The 17,943-nt window shown below is 39.2% G+C and overlaps 1 protein-coding gene across 3 annotated transcripts in view; it reads right to left on the bottom strand.

The window, feature by feature from the left end:
• Positions 1–17,943, bottom strand: part of Fam168a (family with sequence similarity 168 member A) — a 212,310-nt gene that overhangs the window by 25,582 nt on the left and 168,785 nt on the right. For all 3 annotated transcript variants that reach the window (XM_004641927.2, XM_004641926.2, XM_023702110.1), the window contains exon 3: positions 1,865–1,945. In XM_004641927.2, the coding sequence (XP_004641984.1) occupies positions 1,865–1,945 (81 nt within the window). The remainder of the gene's footprint in view (positions 1–1,864; positions 1,946–17,943) is intronic.

Raw genomic sequence — 17,943 nt, 5'->3', positions numbered from 1 at the left:
TGTGTGTGTGTGTGTGTGTGTGTGGCCAGCTCAGCCCACCAGGGGGCGGGGCTGGCTGGCATGTGGTGCTGGGGGATCGAACCGCGGTCCTTCTGCTTTGCTAAGCTTGTTCTGAGTAGGTGCTTTAGACCACTGAGCCATCTCACCAGCCCCCTTTATAAACTCTTATAGTGAAGGCAACTTCCTAAAGTCTGAATCACTCACAGTGTCTTCCAGAGTATCTCAGACATAACAGGGTCAAAATAAATGCCTGTCTCATAACAAGTCTATGTAATATAATTTATTTGCATAAGACAGCTCTTTGTCAAAAAAAGAGGGAGATGTCTGAAAACTTTCGCTGTGTGTGTGTGGGGTGGGGGTGTTATGCTATGGTTTCAGGACTCTAACCTAGGTCTTTAGAAGTACCCCATGTCCTTCTCTGCTTTAGTCACCCTAAAAGAAAGGAAATGAAAGTAGAATGATTGGCACAGAAAAGCAGGGATTGAGACATAAGACATTTGTCAAGAATTCTATTTTCTAAGCTCTTGGAGATTCACTGGACACGGAACAAAACATATCTTCTCTTTCAATCTGTGCTGTCAAGTGAGAACACTGAACTAGAGAAGGTGTGAGGTCTTTTCAAGATTTCTAGTTTTATCATAACTATAAAAACAAGAAAATGATATCTGACCCTTTTGAATTTGTAGTTCAGATGCATTTAGCCTCAGTCACAATTTCAATCATTGTTGCACTTCTAGTTTCCTAACAGTTTCCACATTTCCACAGCTTTGTCATGCTCTGCTTGGCCTGAAAGGTCCACTTCTTTTATGCTTTAATGGAAAATCTCCTTCTTTTCCCTCACGTTTCTTTCACAAGCTCTTCTGTGAAGGTTCATCTGTATAGTATATCCATCCCCTGGAAGACTCTGAGTCCCTCCTCTCCTCTAATATGTATCCTTTTTATAATACTTATACTGTACTGCAATAAATTTGTTTGCTATGCTCTAAAGTGGACTATGAACTACTTTAGGCAAAGATGGCATCTGAATTTTTCTACACCACTACAGAGGACATTAAACAAATAAAACTAGTACATACTTGTCAATTAAATGAAAAGGAGCTTACCTAAAGCCATCAATCACCCTGAAATTGGTAGTAATATTGTATTTGAATCTCAGAGGAGGTAATTTGCTTAATGCTTTACCAGTGAGCTGGGGAATCAGGATCCAAACCAAGGGCTTTCTAATCACACAGACTATACTTTCCCAGCTCTTTGAGTGTAAAGCTCTTGCTGAGCAAAGAGCTTAGGATTCATATAAGACCTCTGCAATGCTCCTGGCCCAAAATAGAATAAGCCTTTCCAGTATTCTCCAACCTATTTCAACCTCTATACAAGAAATAATGGGCTTTCATTATTTTGGAAAAACATGTAGCTTGTCTCAGCTTGAAAGCAGCCCTCTAATCCATAGTGGCAAGTCTCTCACTTTCTTCCACATTTATACCTGAGGAGTCTGCTGCATGTGTGTTTGCACATTTCTCACTCACAGCCTCAGGGGAAACTGAGCAAAGAATAGGTATGAAAAGTCTAAACAGGTTCTAAGAAAAGTATGAAAGGTTCTGTGAAGAAGATGCAAGATATCTCATACATTCCAGAACAGGAGAGACTGGCCATCCTTAATTCCCAAAGAGCCTATAGATTCTGCTCCCACCCACACCCTGAGGATGATCTGCCCTAGGACCCAAAGGGGACTCCTAGGAAAATCAAGCCAGGACAGGTTGAGCCCAGAGCAAGTAAGGACAGGAAAAGGCCAGCAGGTGGGTTTGTTTTTCCAAATAAAGTTCTATCTCCCTTACCATTCACCACTGTTGCCCACATTTCTGCTTACCTGGAGCATAACTGGGATTATTGGTTGGGTACAGGCTTGGATTGTAGGCAGGGGCAGCTGCCGGGTAGGCTGTGGGGTAACCTATAAAGACACAAGAAAAGGCTTACTTAGGCAAAAACAAAACAAAACACAAACAAAAACTAGATTTCTGAGCAAATAGAAGAATCCAAGTCCCAGGCATGGCTTTCATCTCTTCATAGGCCATTTCAGATTGTATATATGACCAGTTTCAGACTCTCAAGAAAAAACTAAGCCATATCACAACCCAAAATATGCAGATTTTCTGGTCCATTCACAACACATGAAGTATTTCTATATTCTCAATGTAAACAAACAAACAAAAAAGGAAATAACACAGAAGTATATGAGGTAAAAATGTTTAATTTCACATTCCTACTGCAATAACACTACTCTCTTCCTCAGCAGTAAATACACTAAGAATTTGGCATTTATTTTTCCAGATACACTAATTAATATGCTTTTTATGAGATAGTACAGGGTCTTGTTATGTAGTCTTGGTTACTTTCAAACTTCTAATCCTCCTGCTTCACCCTCCTGTGTGCTGATTATAGGTACGCAACAACATCAATGAGTAAATAAAGAGTTGGGAAGATGCCATAGGCAGCTACCAAGAGCATGTACAAGTCAATTCCAGTTCTTTGTAGCATAGTGTGTATAGGTTTTTAAAAATAATTTTCTAAAAAATGAAATTTCTGTTGTAATGCAATAAATAATCAAGTTTTCTACTTTAACCATTTGAATGTACACTAAGTAGCATTAATTACATTCACAAAATTGTGCACCATCATTAGCATCTGTTTCCACAACCTTTTCATCATCCCAAACAGAAACTTTTTTTTTTTTTTGTATTTTAGGGAAGGGTCTACAGGGTGTTCAGGGTCTCACTACTAGGCGGATTCTAGTGATCCGCCTGTTTACAGCCTCCCAAGAGCTGGGATTACAGGCACGCACCACTACACCCCGTCTCAATTGCCATCTCAGTGTGCCCCGGGGGTGGGCTCTCTAAACAGAAACTTTGTAACCATGAAAAATTTTCTTTTCTTTTCTTTTCTTTTCTTTTTTTTTTATAAGCAGAACATATTCATTGAGGGAAAGAAAGCTCCTGTCCAAGAGAGGGACAGGAGGGGGGCCTGAGCGGATAGTTCCCCCCCATGAATAATCTTCCACTCTTCCAACACCTATCCTGTAATCTCTAATCTACTTTCTTTCTTTCTTTTTAAATTATTTATTTGTGTGTGTGTGTGTGTGTGTGTGTGTGTGTGTGTGTGGCCAGCTCAGCCCACCAGGGGGCGGGGCTGGCTGGCATGTGGTGCTGGGGGATTGAACCGCTGTCCCTTTGTTTTTGCCAAGCTTGTTCTGAGTAGGTGCTTTAGACCACTGAGCCATCTCACCAGCCCCTCTAATCTACTTTCAGTCTATGGTTTTGCTTACTTTTTATTTGTTCTTTGTGCCTGGATTCTTTCATTCAGCATTGTTTTCAAGGTTCAATCATGTTATAAAACGTTTCAGAACTTAATTCTTTTTATGGCTGAATTATAGTCCATTTTACATATATACACCCCACATCTTGATTATCTAGTCACCTAATAAAGAACACCAGGGTTGTTTCTTTGACTACTGTGAACAATGGCAAAGAAAAATGGTTGTTTTTTTCGTTCCGAATGCCTTCAGGGCAGGTTTGGCTGGCTTGAGTTGTGGGGATCGAACCACAGCAACCTGAGCCTGACTGCTTTGTGGAAGCAGCCACTTAAAGAACTGAGCTATAGGGCAGGCCCCCAGAAAAATGGTATACAAATATCTAAATCCTTATTTTCAATTCTTCTGGAATTTGTTACCCAGTCTGACCTTCATTTTGTGATCTTCCCAAATACACAGGATTACAGGTATGAAACTTGGCTCAGATTTAGATTAGGAGACTTTTTTTTCTTTGAGATAGGGTCTTGCTATGCAGGCTGGCTGGCCTCAAATCATAGCGATCCTCCTGCCTCAGCCTCTCAAGTGCTAGGATTACATGCCCAGCTTGATTTAGATTTTTGAGGACTCACCAAACTGTTTTTCAATGGCTGCACATTGAGGATTCAAATTTTTCCACACCCTCCCTACTATCGGGGCTACAAAGTGAGCTCAAGGACAGGCTGAATTGCATGGAGAGACCCTGTCTCAAAAAGACAAAATTGTGCCACTTGGATAGTTGTATGTCTTCCTCAGAGAGCTGTCTATTCAAATATTTATCCATTTAAAAAACTGGGTTGTCTTTTTGCTGTTGTGTCATAGGAATTCTTTATATGTCCTTATCAGACAGAGGATCAGATACATTTTCTCTATTCCAAGGGTTGTCTTTTCACTCTTGATAATGCCTTTGAGGCAAATCTTTAAAACTTTAAGTTCAACTTACCTATTTTTTTCTTTTGTTGCTTATACTTCTGGTGTCATATCTAAGACTCTATGGTCAAACTGAAGGTCATGAAGATTTACCTTTGTCTTTTCTTTTTCTTTTTTCTTTTTTTTGGTGGAACTGGGGATTGAACTCAGATCCTTGTGTTTGCCAGTCAAGCGCTTATTCTACTGAGCCATCTCCCCGGCCCCCACCTTTGTCTTTTCTAATACAGAGTTTCATGAGGGCAGGGGAGGTGACTCAGTGGAATAAGCGTTTGCCTGGCAAGCGCAAGGGCCTAAATTTAATCCCCAGTTCCGATTAAAAAAAAAAAAAAGTTTGTTTATACCCATACTTAAATCCTTGAAAAAAAATTTGGGGGGTGGTATTCGGAACTGAAGCTAGGGTCCTTGTGAATGCTATGCAACCACTGTACTACTGAAGCCTTTTTAAAATTGTGAGGGAAGACCTCACAATTCCTATATTTGTCTTGAACTTGTGGTCTTCCTGCCTCAGTTGCCCAGGTAGGAGGAATTACAGGTTGTCACCACACTGGGCCATTAATCCATTTTAAGTTAATGTTTATATAAGGTGTGAAGTAGCATATAACATTTTAGATGCTACTCTTTGGCTTAAATGTCATAAACATTTTCCTACATAATTATATATTCTTCAAAAATATCATCTCAAATATCTTTATGATATTCCATTATGTAGATACATCAAATCGCTTAAACTTACCCCTACTTTTAGTTATTCAGGTTATTTGAAAATTTTCATTTTTATTATAGCTAAGAATGTCCACTAGCAGCATGTAAGTGCCTGTCTCACTAATTCTTGTAGTTTTTAAATGCTCATTTATTTGACTGACAATGGAAAGCTGGTTTTAAAAGTCAAAGACTAAATCTCTAAATCCCTGAAAGCTTCTTGGGGATTTGTAAATATTGGAGCTTTAATAATGTATCTTTGTTAATATGCTATTCCCTAAATCCTTTCCAACTATGAAGAAAATTCATTCCCTTTTCCAATCATTTTCTGATTTTATAATGGAGGTAGCAACTTGTCACTTATTCAGCAATCTAGAGGTGTGTCACTTCTCCAAAAGTAAGTTAGGGAGGGGTCTTATCTGGGAATCTAAATGATCCAGTCTCATGGCTGAGATTTGTATTCAGCTTCATGTGAGAGAGATGGCTATCACACAGGTAATCACTGTCTTGTCATTTTAGATGTGCTTTACTTTAGGAGCAACTGACAAAATCTTCTTTCATTGTTTCCAAGTACAGACATTCCCCTTTAATACTGTTCTGCATTATTCAACTAGGTCAGTGAGTGCATTGGTTGCTAAATGAGAAATTGTATAGAACATATGTACACTACAATATCTAGAACAAATGGTCAATGAAAACTCCAACTTGATGATTTTGCTTTTATTTACACAATTTTTACATGCAGTACTATGCTATATAACAGAAGACAAAACTATACTATACAGTACAATCAGAAGAAATTATGTAAGGGTTGGGGAGGTAGCTCAGTGGTGTAAGCACCTGCCTGGCAAGCACAAGGTTCTGAGTTTGATCCCTGGTACCCAAAAGCAAACACACACACACACACACACACACACACACACACACAAAGAAAGAAAGAAAACATTACATAACTGTACTAAAAAAATACAGCAAGGCTCTATAAGCAAATGCACACAACTATTAAAAAAAGGGAGGGGTTAGGTCATTACATCTGAGTGGCAGGTTGTTGTAAGTTCAGGCTATAAATCCAAATTATGTTGTTAAATGAGGAATAACTATAATTTTTTGTTGTTGTTGTTGTGGCGGTGATGGTAATGGGGATACCAGCCTGCCCAAACTGTGAACTCCTTGAGGACAGCTATGCTTTCCCCTCAAGATAAGAGTTACACACCCACGCCAACACTTAGCACTAGAGGAGGCTTTATTTGACCATTTTTCATTTTATAGGTGACATGCATAGATCTAAGAAAAGGAAAGAACTTAAGGTCACAGTTGCTGGGGTGAGAAAGCATCTTACAGGCCAGTTAGTCTAATTTCACATTTGAGGACACGGCCTCTATTATAACACTGTTATGAACTCATTTATCCCAGCCCTCAAATCTCGGACACTAAATGCCTTTTTTTCTTGAGAGTTCCCACTGCTGGCATTGTCGGAAAGTTGCCTTCTCATACTATTCTGAACTCTCTACTCCTTGGACCTTCTACTTTTTAAAACAGAACAAATTTGAAGATAAAGGCATAATTATCACAACTGTGCTTCTCACTGTACTTACCACACGGTACAAGTCAATGCTTTGCTTTCATCTCCTATCCTCTACTACTCTGCCCAAACTGTGAATTCCTCAAGGACAGAGCTATGCTGCATTTCCCTGTACATCAAAGCTCTTGGTCAGTTCTTCCTTCCCACTCTATCACCTCACTACTCTCCTCAGCCTGAACAGCAAACACCAGAGCTTCTTAAATTCAAAGTGGCTGAAAACTGGTGTGCCAGCAGCAAATATCCTTTTCTCATTATCAACTCTGTCCAAAAAGGACATCATAATTGGGCTTCCTCACTACTTCTTTTCTGGTTTTTATTTTATTTTGTTTCCTTGTCCTCTAGTTTTAATCTTGTTGTTCCCTTTGATGCTGTTATTTGCTGTAGTGCCTAGCATAAATAAGGCAGGAAACAAGATATAGGTATTCAATTAATCTTGAAGTGATTACTAAGCTGAATACCTGATTTATGAATGTTATGGTTTGTGTGTATTTGTCTCCCCAAAACCTCATGCAGTTATTGAGGTGCATTTCTACAGTTTGATCAATTCATGATCCAAGGCTGGGATTATGGGACTGAGTACTGCTGGGATTATGGGTGTGAATGCACCCAGCCTGGGGCAGATAGCCTGAATGTAACATAAGAGAGACAGAGAGGGGTTGGGGAGATGGCCTGGCAAGGACAAGGGCCTGAGTTCAATCCTTGGTTCTGTCAGAGAGAGAGAGAGAGAGAGAGAGAGAGAGAGAGAGAGAGAGAGAGAGAGAGAGACTGAGAGACACTTGCTTTCTGTAGCCACTGTTGCTGTTACTTCTCCCTTTTGCTCTTGCTGTTTTGCTGCCTTCCAGCACCATGAACTGCTGCCCTCTGCCATGTGCCAGTCTGCCTTGGAGCCAGCTGAGTATGGACTGAAACCTCTAGTAACTGTAGCTAAATAAACCTTTCCTTCCTTCATTTTGGGTGTTAGGAATTTGTCCCAGCAAGGAGAGATGAGGAACAATACTGTATGTTTTAAAAATAAAAGAAATAAATTTAACTAGACTCCCCAACTTTGAGAGGGTCACCAACTGATGAAGGAGAAAGAAAAGTTAACATATAGCTTGAAAGAGCCATGATGGGACACACTAGTTACAGAAGGGACTTTTATCAATCATCATTTATTTAGGATAGTTATTCATTTACTGTATGCTAGAGTTTATGCTGCACACTGTGTTTCTGGATACACAGAAAAAGAGAAAGGATCTGCCAGAAAGAAGTATAGGTGTGGAATTAACATTTTGGGGAAATTCATAAGTGATTTGGCTTATATTCTCTTTCGTTCTAAGGGGCTAGACTGATTGGCTAACCAAACCACAGGGAACAGATTATCTTTTGAGTCTTTTTTTTTTTTTTTTTTTATGGCGGAACCAGGGATTGAACTCAGGCTCTTGCGCTTGCCAGGGAAGCACTTATTCCACTGAGCCATCTCCCCAGCCCCTATCTTTTGAGTCTTAATCTTACAATTTTATTTTCTTGTGACCATGTCTTCTTTTTAGATATCTGCTATGTATCAAGTTTATATAACAGAGCAGCTAAGTACACGGGCTCTGAGGAATGGGAATGTAGCTCAGTGGTTGTAGGTTTTTTTGTTTGTTTTTTGCTACAAGAAAGGAAGTAGGTTTGACTCCCAACACACAAAAAAGTGTATTCTGGAGCCAGACTGCCTAGATCTGAATCCTAACAACACCACATTATTTATGGGATTTGGGGCCATGAGATTACGGTACCTTTCTTTTTCCTTCTGTAACGTAGGGCACATAATACTATTTATGTAACATATTTTCCAACAGCTACAAAAATACTAAAATTCCAAGGAATAAATTTAACAAAGTAAATGACCTCTACAATAAAAATTTTAAAACATGATGAAAGAAATTAAAGGTGATACACAAAAAAATGGAAGGACCACCCAGGTTCATGGACTGGAAATGCGTGTTTGATACTATTAAAATGTTCATACTACCTAAAATAATTTACAGATTTAATGTAATCTCCCTCAAAATATTAATGTATTTTGTATACATAAACATATAAACACACACAGAAATATATAAAACATAAATAATTCCTCACATTAATATGTAAAACATTATACCATTTGTTTCCCCACCTAAACATATATGAAACAACCCTAAAACTCATTTGTCTGAGTTTTTCATTTCTGTGACAAACTACCTGACATAAATAAAGGAGCAAAAATTTATTTTGGCTCATGGCAAGGTAGAAACATCATGGTAGAAGGTGGTGGTGGTAGATAGTCACTTACCTCATTGCAACCAGAAAGCACAGGGATGAGACAGCCAGAGAGAGAAAGGGGCAGGGACCAGATATAATCTCTACTATACCCCCATGATCTACTCCTTCAACTCTGCCCCACCTCCTATTTTTATATCTCCCAATAGTAGCATCTGATTATGATCTCATCAATGGCTTAATCCATAGATTAAAGATAGAATCCTCATGATTCATCAGGTTTCATCAGCCTTCAACACCACTATCTTTTGGGGAAACATTTTAAATAACATGCATAACAATATGGAACCACAAACAACCCCCACATAGCCAAAGCAATCTTCACCAAAACCAACAAAACTGGAAGCATCACAATACATGATTCCAAGACATCCTACCAGGACAAAATAATCAAATGAATATGGGACTGGCATAAAAACTGACACATAATGCAGGGGCCTGTAGCTCAATGATAGAGCATGTACTCAGTACTCAGAAGACCCTGGGTTCAATCAGCACTCCCCAGTCACATACATCAATGAGACTGAATAGGTAACCCAGAAAGAAACCCAAGTATTGTAGTTTGGTCTAAAATGCCCCCCAAAGGCTAGATGATAGGCTTTTAGGAAGTGTTTGAATCAAAAGAACATTAATTTCATTAATGGACTAACCCACTAATGAGTTCACAGATATTAGGAGTTGATGAAGCATGGTTGAAGGGAGTATGTTATGGGGCATGCCCCTGGGCACTAGATCTGTCCCTGGCCCTCTTCTCTACAGCTCGCTTTCTGCTTTTTGTGCCCCACAAAGTGAGCAGTGTTCCTCCAGCACATCCTATTGTCATGTTGTTTCCACTTTTACAACAGGCCTAAAAGCAACAGAACTAACTAACCATGGACTGGAACCTCTGAAACCAGAAACCAAAATATCTTTCCTTCTTTTGACTTCCCAGGTATTTTGTCAGAGCAAGAAAAAGCACACCATGCATCTACTACCAATGTATTTCTGGAAAAGTGCCAAAAACATGTGCCAGAGGAAGGACTACCTTTCTAATAACAATGCTAGGAAAACTGAATATCCGACCCTTGTCTTTTCAGAAAGGAAGCGTGCAATAACATGGAAAGATGTTTTGTTTTGTTTGTTTATTTTGATTTCTTGAGACAGGGTTTTGCTATGTAGTTCAGGCAGGCCTTGCATGTACTAGGTAGCCCAGGTTAGCCTCAAATCTGTGGCGAGCCTTCCCTACTTAACCTTGTAAGTACTGGGATTACAGGGATGCGACACTATGTACAGTGAAAAGCTGATTTTTTTTTAAAAGATAAAAACTCTTTAGCCAGGGCTGGTGAGATGGCTCAGTGGTCTAAAGCACCTACTTAAAACAAGCTTAGCAAAGCCCAGGGACCACGGTTCAATCCCCCAGCACCACATGCCAGCCAGCCTGCCCCCTGGTGGGCTGAGCTGGCCACACACACACACACACACACACACAAATAAATAAATTAAAAAAAAAACAAAACTCTTTAGCCAGACTAAAATAAAAAGATGTTCTAAATAAATAAAATCAGAGATATTTATAATCAGAGACATTACAACTGGTACCAAAAATGAACAAATATATGCCAACAAATAGGAAAACCTAGATCAAAGGAACTTCTGGATACCTATAACTAACTAAAATTGAACACAGAAATACAGAAAAAGTGAAAATATAGAAAAATATGGAAAAGGTGAATAAACTAATGAATATTGAGACTAAATAATAAAAAGTCTCCCAACAAAGAAAAGGCCAAGACTGGATGGCTTCACTACTGAATTCTACCAAATTTATTTTTTATTTTTATTTTTGGCAGTTTTTTGGGTGGAGGGGTAATTTTGGAGACACTATCTCACTACCTAGCCCAGGCTGGCCTCAAATTTATGGCAATCTTCAGCTCCCTTAGTGCCAAGATTCAAGGCACATGCCACCACATCCAGTGCTACCAAATTTAAAATAAGGACTAATACCAATTATTTTTAAAGTATTCCCAAAACTTGAAAGAAAAACTAATTATCTAAGTTAATCTTCACCGTAAATCTACAAAATGTACTATTAGTTCTATTTTATTTTTTAATTCAATTCAATTTAATTTAATTTAATTTTTGAGACAGGGTCGTGTTATGAAGCTCAGGTTGGTTTTGAACTCACTATGTAGCCTAGGCTAACCAAAACTCAGGGTGATCCTGCTGCCTCAGTCTCCCAAGGGCTGAGATTACATAGAATGCACCACCACACCTGGCTGTTTTCATTTCAGAGATGAGACTATTGAGATGTATCTTACACTGGTAGTAAGTAAGGAGTGGAGACAAAATCCAGCACTAAATGAAACAAAATCCACTCCTACTGTCCTCTGCACTTCTCCTCAAAACATGAGTCTACTCAGTGTAAATCTCCAGATACAGTTGCCAATGCCATTTACATGGACAAGAATCCTTTATTTCATCATTACAGCCAGGCAAAACAAGGATTTGCTTTGTAGAGTCAATTTGGTCCAAGATAGTTCAGTTTAAAAAAAGCTATTTTCTCCCCACTCAGTATCTTAATATAGGACAAGCTTATGTTTTTGAAAAGTATCTAATTCAGGGAATTGAATTACAGTTGGAAGAGGAATTAGAGGTGACTGAGTCCAATCTGTCACTCAGCACAGGGATACCCTTTCTAAATGGCTACATGATTGGCAACACAGCTTATGTCAGCACACTTCTGATGATGACCTGCGTAGAAACTCTTCACTCTACGGAAGCTCCTGTTGGAGATTCTGGAGGCTAAAAATTCTTTACTCCAGACAAATAATTTAACTTATGAAGTGTTTTACCATGAACACGTTCTCTGGTCCTAGTTTGACCCTAATGGAACATGTCTATTCCTTCTGTTCTAGCACATAGTTCCAGATATAAGATATCATTAGTCTTAATTTTAATTCATCAACCCCCCCGTGTGTGTGTGTGTGTGTGTGTGTGTGTGTGTGTGTGTGTGCCTGTGTGTACTAGAGTTAAACCCAGGGACAGTCTACCTCCATTCTATATCTAGACATTCTACACTAGATCTTTTTATTTTTTTAATGTATTTTAGAACAGGGTCTACAGAGTCTCACTATGTAGATTGGATTAGTAGTTATCCTCCTGTTCTCAGCTTCCCAAGTGCTGGGATTATAGGTGGGTACCACCATGCCCAGTCTTAACCACCTTTTCAGGGCACCAAGGGGACAGGACCAGCATGGGGTACACCGGGGATTGAACTCCAGCCGCTGTGCTCTGCCCAAGCAGCCGCTTAGGTCCACTGAGCTATCTGGCCAACCCCAGATCTTTCTATTTTAAAGGCTCTTACTAAATTTCGAAGATGGGCTTGAATTTGTTATCCTCCTGTTTTGGCCTAAATGCTAAGATTACAAAGCAATTTACCCAATTCCTTCCCTTCAACCTTCTCCATTCCAAAATGCTTATCTCTGATCAGACTTGGATTTACAAGTCTCCTGCATCAGTCAGTGTTCTGCTCAGTCAAGTAGCCATCACAGCTAACTATCACATCCTTTGTCCGTCTCCCCGCCCACTGGCGATCAAACTCAGGACCTTGTGCTTGCCAGGCAGGCACTTATGCTCTGACCTATATCCCCAGCCCACATCCCTTCATCTTTTTCTTTGAGGAACCGGGGACTGAACTCAGGCCCTTAAGTGCTTATTCAACTGAGCTATCTCCCCATCCCCTCCCCTTATCTTAAAACACCTCATTTTTTCTTTCCACTTTGTTCACTTTTCCATTGTTCTTTTCCTCCTGATTTTTTTTTTTTTCTGAGATAAGATCTCACTGCTGGCCTTTTAACTCTCAACCTTTAGGTCTCCCGAGTATCTGTTAACGCTATAGGTGTGTGTTAATATGCCCAGCTCTACTGATTTTAAAAAGTTTTAATTGAACTGACATGGAACTCTGATTATTGTGGACAGTGAAGGCCCAAAGTGACTTTATCTGAATTTCATCATAATCATCAAAGTAGTTAGAATCTAGCAAATGCTTCTGCACTAAATATGGTGCTAGGTACCTTCTTTACATAGGCAATTGTAGTCTAAAGTGGAAATAATATAGGTTATTTATATTAATTCATAAGCAATACATATAACATATAATCAGAATGTTAGAGTCATATCAGACAGCCAAAAAGAAAATGAACAGGTTTAAGAGTTGGGAATGGCTTCTGAGGAACAAGCATTTTAGTTGGTTTTAAACAATGAATGGGAAGAATTTGTGAGAGGTGAAGGATGTTTAACAGAAAATAAGTCATTCTATGTATGAAGACATGAAAATGCATACCATATTAGGGAAAGACAACTCCAGCTGGTTGGAATTTATATTATATAGGGAAAAGTGGCAGGAAAAAAAAGATTAAAAGACAGATGCAGGGTAGATTGTGAAGGGACTTGAATGCCAAGTAAGGGATGGAATTTATTAGTAAACAACAAGAACCCATTAAAGAGTTTTAAACTGGAGTTTCAGATCTGTCTTTCACAAAGATTATTCTAGCAGCACTGTGGAAGTGGATTTTAAGTGAGCAAGATCAGAAACCTCATAGGAAGTTATAGCAGTAGCCCAAATGAAAAACTAAAATACAGAGGAGCAAGGGAATAAAGAAAGGGAGGGCTGGGTCAATAGCTTGGAAGTCTAAGCACCTGGCCAGCAGGTGCAAGGACCCCAGCTTGGTCTGCAGAATTCCATGCTGTGCCTGCCCCAGAACCCCAGGGGCATCATACTGGCCACCAAAACTGGGCATGGTGGCACACATCTGTAATCTCAGTGCTGGGGAGGCTGAGAAAGGAGGATCACTATGAGTCCAAGCTGCACAGTGAGACCCTGTACCAAAAAAAAAAAAAAAAAAAAAGATTTAAAAAAAAATTAAAAACAGGGGCCAGGGAGATGGCTCAGTGGAATAAGCGCTTCCCTGGCAAGCGCAAAGGCCTGAGTTCAATCCCTGGTTCCGCAACAAAATAAAAATAAATAAATAAAAACAACCAAGAAGAAGAGGAGGAGGAGGAAGAAGAAGACAAAGAAGAAGAAAGTGGGAAATTACAAAGACATTTTGGAGACAGAGCTTATAAAAATGTCCCATTTTTAGTTTTATACACTAAGAACATCCAAAGCAAGATGGGAAATATTCTAACTGCAGGGTTTATAGACTTTTTCTCGTTCGGTTTAATTCCAGGAAAGAAAATAAATTAAAAGGACCTTTGAATCTGTTGGCTCCAGAAAAAAGCCTGAATCCGGATTCCTCTTATTAGCTGGGAGGGCTGGCTGCTGAGAGTGCTAGACTGTTGAGAATGTAGGTCAGCCTAAGCAGACAGCAGTTCTGTAGTGCTGGCTTTGGGCCTGGCCACCAGACTGAATTTGCAGCAGCCAGTGTAGTGAAGTCAAGGCCCACCCACCCAGCCTTGCACAGGCAGCCCCAGGGAATTTTAAAGAGTATAAACTGTGAGGCTCTGTTTTCAGAGCCAGGAAGCCCAGCAGAGAAGGCTACTAAAACAGAAGCAGGCTTACTTCCTCATATCTTTAGTGTAGAAACAATACTACCTATGAAAATATAGGAAATCAGTGTGCATATGTAGATGCTTATAATACAATTGTTTTTGGTAAGCCTGAGTCTGTGTGCCATTCCTAAAGTGGGATTTTGTTGTTGTTGAGATAGGTTCCCACTATATAGTTAAGGCTGGCCTGGACTCACTATTTAGCCCAGGCTGAACTCAAAGGCAAGGCAATCCTCTTGTCTCAGCCTCCCAAATGCTGGGATTTTTACTGATAATAGTAATATTGAAGGCCATAAGACAGGGCTGGGCCAACTAGAGGTCAATGCAGAAGACAAAGGTGGCTGGAGCATTCACCTAAGGCCAGACTTCAGGAAAAAAAGGAACTACTCACTCATATACTTCTATGGGCTGAACAGCAGCAATTGATTGATATTCTAAGTAGGCATCCATCCTCTTGGGGTGGAAGACAAAACCTCCTTAATCCACCCCTTCCAGGAAAGTCCTAATATTGTAGGCAGCTGAATTAGATAAAAATATTATAGGCAGTCTAACAGGGCTAGGCCCTCAAGGAGATAGCAAGGAAGACAAGATACTTGCAACTGTAAGAGAAACGGGTGCTTCCACTGTGAGCCAGACATGAAGACCAAAGACAAGAACAAATGCTTACCTCCCTAAAGATAAGCATCTGGGATTGATCATCACCTTGAGGAAGCCAGGAAGAGTCACTAATCCAAATGCTACCAGCTATTGGCCAAACTCCTGTTCTGTATTCATGCCTGCTTGTTATATGACTCACTTCCCCATTTTGTCCTTGACTTAATTTTGTCCTACACATGTGTGAGTCCCCATGTTTTTCACCTTAGACCCACCTCACCTCTTGGTTTTGCTCTATAAATATCCCTAGAAACGTCAGATTCCTGGGCAACCTACTTGGGTCCCCTTCTGCCCCTCTCTCAGGCAGCTTCCTTTCCCCCAATAAATATATTCTGCTGTTAACCTCTTTTTGTTCCTAAAATTCATTGTTTGGTTTTAGAGAACATGAACTCTTCCCAGGTATCTGTCAGGCTGGGAGTTTCTTTCCCCTGTATCACTAGTCTATCCCATGTGCATTTGTTATGTGACCTATTTCCTCATTGATCCTCATTTAATCAATATTGCCCAAGCTACTATACTGGTAACTTTATTGGTTCACCATAGTCTTGTCCACCTCACACTCATCCTATGATTTGCCACTGGATCAATATTACCTAAGTGACTGTACTTGTAATCTTACTGATTGATTATAGTTCTGTCCTACCCTAGGCCTGCCTCCCCTAGTGGCTTTGCTCAATAAAACACTCTTGAAAAGTGGGGTAGTTTTCTATTTGATTTGAAACTGTCTCATTGCTATTTGTTTATCAATAAAATTATAAAAAAAAAGAAAAGTGGGGTAGGTGACCAAACCACTTTCCGGGTCTCCTACGCATCTTAGACACTTTCTTTCTTTAGATAAATTATTCCTACTCTTAACCTCTATTGTTCCTAGAACTCATTTCTCAAACTCAGCATTTTGTACATCTAGCAGGTTCCCCTATATCATCATGTACATCATTCCCCTATATCAATTATTGCTAATTGAAAACTAAAAAAGTAAATCACCAGTATGATCTTAGGGTTAGGCAGTATTTTTTACATAAGACCAAATGGAAGAATCACAAAAGGGTGACAAATTTAATTCATAAGAATCTAAAGCTCTATAGGACAAAAGAGGCCATAAACAAAGCTTAAAAATAAAGAGGATAAAAAGACATCTATAACACAAACAACATAGTGTTACTATCTTGAATAAAAAATTCACATTAGTCAACAAGAAAGGAAAATTTTAAAAATGAAAATAATATGACTAATTCACAGAATCAACCAACTGGGGAGAAAGGGAAAAAAAAGACAGGATGTTCAACTATACTAGCAATCAACAAAATACAAATATACGTATGGCATTTACTATCATTTCATACCTATGAGATTGGTAAATTTTTTTATTATATTCATTCATTCATTCATTCATTCATTCATTCATTCATAGGAATTGAACCCAGGGTCTTTCTACTGGGCTATCTCCATATCCCTTTTTTTCAAATTTTTAAAAAAATTGTTTTGAGACAGAGTTTCAATAAGTTGCCCAGGTTGAGCTTAAACTTGCAATCAGCCTGCCTCAGCCTCTCAGTATGCATAGATAGATCACAGGCATGAACCACTGCCCCACCACACCTAGCTAGACTTGCAAACATTTTAAAATTTGACAATACCAACTGTTGGAAAGAATATGAAACAATATTAGTATTTTGCTGAGGAATTTTTCATTCATACTCAAAATAGGATTTTTCCCCTTCAGTAATGCAGATTGAACCTAAAGCTTTGGCACTGAGCAACATCTCCAGGGCTTTTTTGTGTATTTCATTTTGAGACAGGGTATTGCTAAATCTGCCTCAGCTTCTCAGAATACTGGAAATACAGGGTTGTGCTACTCTGTACCCAGCTCAAAAATGCGATATTGGCTTGTAGTTTTCTTGTTTTGTGATGTCTGTGTGTGGTTTTGTCAAGGTAGTATCAATATAATATCAGCCTCAAAGAATGAGGTAGAAAGTGTTCTTTCATATTCTGTACAAAGTTTGTGGAGAATTGCTACTAGTGGTTAAATGTTTCATAAATGTCACCAATGAAACCTGGGCTCCTCTTTGTGGGAAATTTTAAAAATAACTGATTTTTTAAAATTACTAATTCTTTTTGTTTATAGGTTTACTGAGATTTTCTATGTCTTCATGAGTCAGTGACGGTAGTTTGTATCTCTTTAGGCATTTCTCTATTTTACCTACGTTTCTAATTTGTTGACATGTGCTCATAGCATACCTTTCTCTTTTATTTCTATAAAGTTAGTAGTAATGTGTCCTTGTTCCATTTTTTAAAGTATATTTTGTAGTGCTTATCACAAAATACTGGGGTTTCAATATGGTATTTCCTTACACACGTATAACATTTCCATTGGGGGCTGGAGAGATGGCTCAGTGGTCTAAAGCACCTACTTGAAACAAGCTTGGCAAAGCACAGGGACCGCGGTTCGATCCTCCAGCACCACATGCCGGCCAGCCGCACCCCCTGGTGGGCTGAGCTGGCCACACACACACACACACACACACACACACACACACACACACACACAAAAAAAATGTTAAAAAAAAAAAAATCTTTAAAAAAAAAAAAAAATTTCCATTGTATCTATCTTCCAATTACTCTTCTTTACACCCCTTTCTTCCTCTTTCTGTCCAATAATTAACTCCCTTCTACTCTGATGTCATAATTTTAGATTCCACACATTAAAAAAAAAACATATGCTACACATCTTTCTAAGTCTGGCTTATTTCACATAACACAATGATCTCCAGTTCTATCCACATACCTGCAAATGGCATAATTTCATTTTTGTAATGTGTATAGATACATTTTCTTTATCCAGGGCCAGGGAGGTGGCTCAGTAGAATAAGTGCTTCCCTGGCAAGCGCAAGGGCCTGAGTTCAATCCCCGGTTCCGCAAAAAAAAAAAAAAA

Source organism: Octodon degus, unplaced genomic scaffold (assembly GCF_000260255.1).
Source record: "Octodon degus isolate 3935 unplaced genomic scaffold, OctDeg1.0 scaffold00146, whole genome shotgun sequence".
NCBI lineage: Eukaryota > Metazoa > Chordata > Mammalia > Rodentia > Octodontidae > Octodon > Octodon degus.
The sequence above is the reverse complement of the archived record's forward strand: the minus strand, read 5'-3'. Positions and strand labels throughout refer to the sequence as shown.